Source organism: Primulina eburnea, chromosome 5, assembly GCF_022965805.1.
Source record: "Primulina eburnea isolate SZY01 chromosome 5, ASM2296580v1, whole genome shotgun sequence".
In the NCBI taxonomy this organism is placed as follows: Eukaryota; Viridiplantae; Streptophyta; class Magnoliopsida; order Lamiales; family Gesneriaceae; genus Primulina; species Primulina eburnea.
This window is the reverse complement of record NC_133105.1, coordinates 13064906-13070256: the sequence shown is the minus strand read 5'-3', so window position 1 is coordinate 13070256 and position 5351 is coordinate 13064906. Positions and strand designations below refer to the sequence as shown.

The window sequence follows — 5351 nt, the reverse complement described above, 5'->3', positions numbered from 1 at the left end:
CAGAATCAGTTTAATGGAGCCGCTACTGCAGATCCTCATCTACATCTCAGAACATTCCTTGAAATTACTGATACGGTAAAAATAAATGGTGTTTCTGATGATATAATTCGAATGCGTTTGTTTCCTTTTTCTCTTAGGGACCAAGCAAGAGGATGGCTCCAATCGCTTCCTTTGGGGAGTATCACTACATGGCAGGAGTTAGCAACCAAGTTTCTTGCAAAATATTTCCCACCTGCAAAGTCTGCACAGTTAAAAATCGAGATAAGTACTTTTAGGCAGACTGATTTTGAGCAACTATATGAGGCATGGGAACGGTATAAGGAGTTGTTAAGAAGATGTCCAAATCATGGTTTCGAAGATTGGGTACAAATTGAATTATTTTACAATGGTTTGAATGGACAAACAAGAGGTACTGTGGATGCAGCAGCTGGTGGCACGATATTTGCAAAATCACCTGATCAAGCATATGATTTGCTTGAACAGATGACCATTAACAGTTATCAGTGGCCGTCTGAAAGGTCAGGAGTAAAGAAGCAAGCTGGAATTTATGCCATAGATCCTATTACCTCACTTACTGCTCAAGTTTCAGCTTTGACAAATCAAATTTCAGCAATGAATAAGACTGGTACATCAGAGGTTGAAAATGCATCGGTTGTTACTGAAGAACCACAAATTCCTGATGAGGCTCATTATATCAACAATAGAAATTTTGGTGGCTACGGAGGATATCGAGGTAACCCTCCCTCTAACACTTATCATCCTGGATTGAGAAATCATGAAAATTTTTCATATGCTAATAATAAGAATGTGTTGAATCCTCCACCGGGGTTCAATACATCAAAGGAGGAAGGAAAACCTTCACTTGAGGATCTTGTTGGAACATTTGTTGTTGAATCACGTAAAAGGATGGCTAGGACTGAATCTCGTCTTGATGGCATGGAAACTCACATGGGAAATATGGGAGCAACTATGAAATCATTGGAGACACAGATTGGTCAATTGGCTAATGCATTGAGAGATCAGAACAGGGGTCAATTTCCTAGTAACACGGAAGTTAACCCAAAAGAACAGTGCAAGGCAGTCACTTTGAGGAGTGGGAAGGAATTAGAGGTACAGAATCCCAAAGAGAGAGTGGACAGTGGGAAGACAGTTGAAGAAGGTGAAATGGAGAAATCCACGGCTGAAATCAAAGTTGAACCACCTCCAGTGTATAAGCCGACTCTACCCTACCCTCAGAGATTCAAGAAGAAGAGCTTGGATGATCAGTTTGCAAAGTTCTTGGAAATTTTCAAGAAGATACACATCAATATACCATTTGCTGATGCTTTGGAGCAAATGCCGAACTATGCCAAGTTTATTAAAGATGTGATGTCTAAAAAGAGGAAGTTGCAAGAGTTTGAGACAGTGAAGCTTACGGAGGAGTGTAGTGCCATCTTGCAAAAGAAATTACCACAAAAATTGAAAGATCCAGGGAGTTTTACTATTCCTTGTTTTATTGGTGGTTCTCATTGTAGTAAAGCTTTATGTGATTTAGGAGCAAGTATTAATTTGATGCCCTTTTCTATTTTCATGAAATTGGAGCTTGGAGAAGTTAAACCAACTACTATCACCCTACAGCTTGCAGACAGAAGTCTCACATATCCACGTGGGGTCGTCGAGGATGTACTGGTAAAAGTAGATAAATTTATTTTTCCTGCTGACTTTGTGATTTTAGATATGGAAGAGGATCATGATGCTCCATTGATCTTTGGGAGACCATTCTTGGCGACTGGAAGGGCATTGATCGATGTTCATAAGGGTGAACTCACCTTGAGAGTTGGTGGTGAAGAAGTTATTTTTAACATCTATCACGCCATGAAGGGATCCAATGAGGTAAGCACTTGTAAAAGCATTAATGTTATAGACTCATGTATGTCTCTTGATTGTGCAGGAATGAGAGATCCCTTGGAGAGCTGTCTGATAGGTGCGGCAGGAACTGTCGATGAAGATAATTGGGAAGTGAAAGAGCAATTAGTGGCTCTTGACGCGCTGCCAAAAGAAAAGAGAAAAGATGCACCGCATGATGAGCTGAACGTGAATGAGAAACTAGAGGTAAAACCACCTTCCCCTGATTTGAAGGAGTTGCCAAGCCACCTGTGCTATGCATTTTTAGGTGAGAAGTCGACGTATCCGGTAATTATCTCTTCCTCCCTTTCATGTGATGAAAAAGATAAATTATTGAGAGTGCTGCGAAAGTATAAAACTGCTCTAGGATGGTCGATATCTGATATTAGGGGAATTAGCCCCACTATATGCATGCATAAAATTTTGATGGAGGAGGCGTATACTCCTTATGTGGATCACCAGAGGAGGTTGAACCCAGCAATGAAAGAGGTTGTGAAGAATGAGGTACTGAAATTGTTAAATGCTGGTGTAATTTATGCTATTTCTGACAGTAGCTGGGTATCTCCTGTGCAAGTTGTACCAAAAAAGGGTGGGATGACAGTGGTCAAAAATGAAAATGATGAGTTAATATCTACTCGTACTGTAACTGGTTGGCGAGTATGTATTGATTATAGAAAGTTGAACAATGCCACACGAAAAGATCATTTTCCATTGCCTTTTATTGATCAGATGCTTGATAGACTTGCAGGTTATTGTCACTACTGTTTCTTAGATGGATATTCAGGTTATAATCAAATTGCCATAGCACCAGAAGATCAGGAGAAGACAACATTCACATGCCCCTATGGCACGTTTGCCTTTAGAAGGATGCCTTTTGGACTATGTAATGCACCTGCTACTTTTCAGAGGTGTATGATGGCCATTTTTGCAGACATGGTGGAGGACATCATGGAAGTCTTCATGGATGACTTCTCGGTATTTGGCTCTTCTTTTGATCACTGTTTACATAACCTATCCCTTGTTTTGCAGAGATGCCAAGAAAAGAACCTAGTTCTTAACTGGGAGAAGTGTCACTTTATGGTCCAAGAGGGCATTGTTCTTGGACATAAAGTATCTTCTAAGGGATTAGAGGTTGACAGAGCCAAGGTGGTTGCAATTGAAAAACTCCCTCCGCCAAAGAACATCAAGGGAATAAGGAGCTTCTTAGGGCATGCCGGGTTTTATCGTAGATTTATCAAAGATTTTTCTAAGATTACTAAACCTCTGTGTAATTTGCTTGAAAAAGAATCCACCTTTATTTTTGATGATGATTGTCTGCAGGCATTTGAGAAGATCAAGAAAGCATTGGTGACTGCACCAATCATGATAGTGCCGGATTGGGAGCAACTCTTTGAGCTGATGTGCGATGCCAGTGATTATGCAGTGGGTGTGGTGTTGGGACAGAAACGTGATAAATTCTTCAGATCAATCTACTATGCAAGTCGTACCATGGATGCTGCACAGCAAAACTACACAACTACCGAAAAGGAGATGCTCGCAGTAGTATTCGCCTTTGACAAGTTCAGACCCTACTTGGTAGGTACAAAGGTAATAGTTTTCACTGATCATGCAGCTATCCGATACTTATTTGCCAAGAAGGATGCAAAACCACGCCTGATAAGGTGGATCTTGTTGCTCCAAGAGTTTGATTTTGAGGTAAGGGATAGAAAAGGATGTGAAAATCAAGTGGCTGACCACCTGTCAAGACTTGAGCTGAGAGGAGAAGGAAGAAGAGGGAGCTATACAAGAAACTTTTCCAGATGAGCAGCTCTTTGAGGTAAACTCTGTACTTCCTTGGTTTGCTGATATTGCTAATTATTTGTCTTGTGGAACCCTTCCCCCAGATATGAGCTACCATCAGAAAAAGAAGTTTGTCCATGATATCAAGTTTTATTATTGGGATGACCCATTTGTGTACAAGAGGTGTGCTGACCAAATGATCAGGAGATGCGTAGAGGGTCTCGAAGCACAACAAATTCTGGAGAAATGCCATTCTTCACCATATGGTGGACATTTCGGAGCATCACGAACAGCAGCTAAGGTATTACAATCTGGTTTTTACTGGCCTAGTTTGTTTAAGGATAGTTATACCTTAGTGAAATCATGTGATAGATGCCAAAGGTTAGGAAACATCTCTAGGCGTCACGAATTACCACTGACAAATGTTTTGGAAGTGGAACTTTTTGACGTTTGGGGCATAGATTTCATGGGACCTTTTCCCCCTTCTCTGGCTATTCTTACATTCTGTTAGCTGTTGATTATGTGTCGAAATGGGTGGAAGCAATCGCCACCAGTACTAATGACTCTCATGTTGTAGCGAAATTCGTACAGAAAAACATTTTCACCAGGTTTGGAACACCGAGGGCCATCATAAGTGATGAAGGTACACATTTTTGCAATAGAATTTTCAACTCACTATTGGCCAAATACAATGTGAAGCATAAGGTGGCACTAGCATATCATCCGCAGTCAAATGGACAAGCTGAAGTATCCAACCGGGAAATTAAGCAGATACTGGAAAAGACTGTCAACACAAACCGGAGGGATTGGGCATTGAAGTTGGATGATGCGCTTTGGGCTTACAGAACTGCATTCAAGACGCCTATTGGGATGTCTCTCATACCGGCTTGTATTTGGAAAAGCATACCACCTACCATTGGAGTTGGAGCATCGAGCATTCTGGGCAGTTAAGAAGTTGAATTTTGACTTGAAAGCCGCTGGTGATGAAAGAAAATTACAGTTAAATGAAATGGAGGAGTTCCGCAATGAAGCCTACGAAAATGCCAAGATTTATAAAGAACAGACCAAAAAGTGGCATGATAAGCTCATTATACGAAAGGAACTAAAACCAGGACAACAAGTACTCTTGTTCAATTCCCGTCTTAAGTTGTTTCCTGGTAAGTTGAAATCGCGTTGGTCAGGCCCATTTTTGGTGGAGACAGTGTATTCTCATGGGGCCATCGAGTTGAAGTGCAATGATGGACGAACTTTCAAGGTGAACAGGCAAAGAGTTAAGCCATACTATGGGAATGAAGTAAGGCACCTCGACAACATTCTTTTGGGCGGGTCAACTTGATATCGACTCATGGTAGTCAGGCTGATGACGTTAAAACAAGCGCTTATTGGGAGGCAACCCAATTCTTTGTTTCTTGTTTGCATTGTGATTTCAGTTTTTATTTTATTTTAATCATGTTATTTTTAGTTGTGTATTTTTAATATAGTGTATGTTTATATCGTCCCAAATTTAATGAATCCCAATTGTTTTCTTTTCAGGACTGAAAATTTGAGAAGAAAATATTTTGACGAAACAGGAGTGCCCCTACAGTCTCATGAGCACTGCACCTATGCTTGAGGTGCATTCAAACACAGAAAATTCGAAGCAGGAGTGCACCCGCAGCACAAAGACAGCGCCCCCGCGCTAGGAATGT

At 40.9% G+C, this 5351-nt stretch overlaps 1 protein-coding gene and 1 non-coding gene across 2 annotated transcripts; one reads left to right on the top strand and one right to left on the bottom strand.

The window, feature by feature from the left end:
- Window positions 1-245: 245 nt before the first annotated feature.
- LOC140833229 (small nucleolar RNA R71) lies at window positions 246-353 on the bottom strand. The gene has a single exon (XR_012118361.1). It is a non-coding gene; the product is annotated as a small nucleolar RNA R71 (small nucleolar RNA).
- A 604-nt stretch (window positions 354-957) lies between these two features.
- Window positions 958-4999, top strand: LOC140831379 (uncharacterized). The gene is made up of 5 exons (XM_073195130.1): window positions 958-1159; window positions 1715-3579; window positions 3650-3964; window positions 4363-4552; window positions 4638-4999. Exons 1-5 carry the CDS (start codon window positions 958-960, stop codon window positions 4997-4999), a joined length of 2934 nt encoding a protein of 977 aa, XP_073051231.1.
- The last annotated feature ends 352 nt before the right edge of the window (window positions 5000-5351 follow it).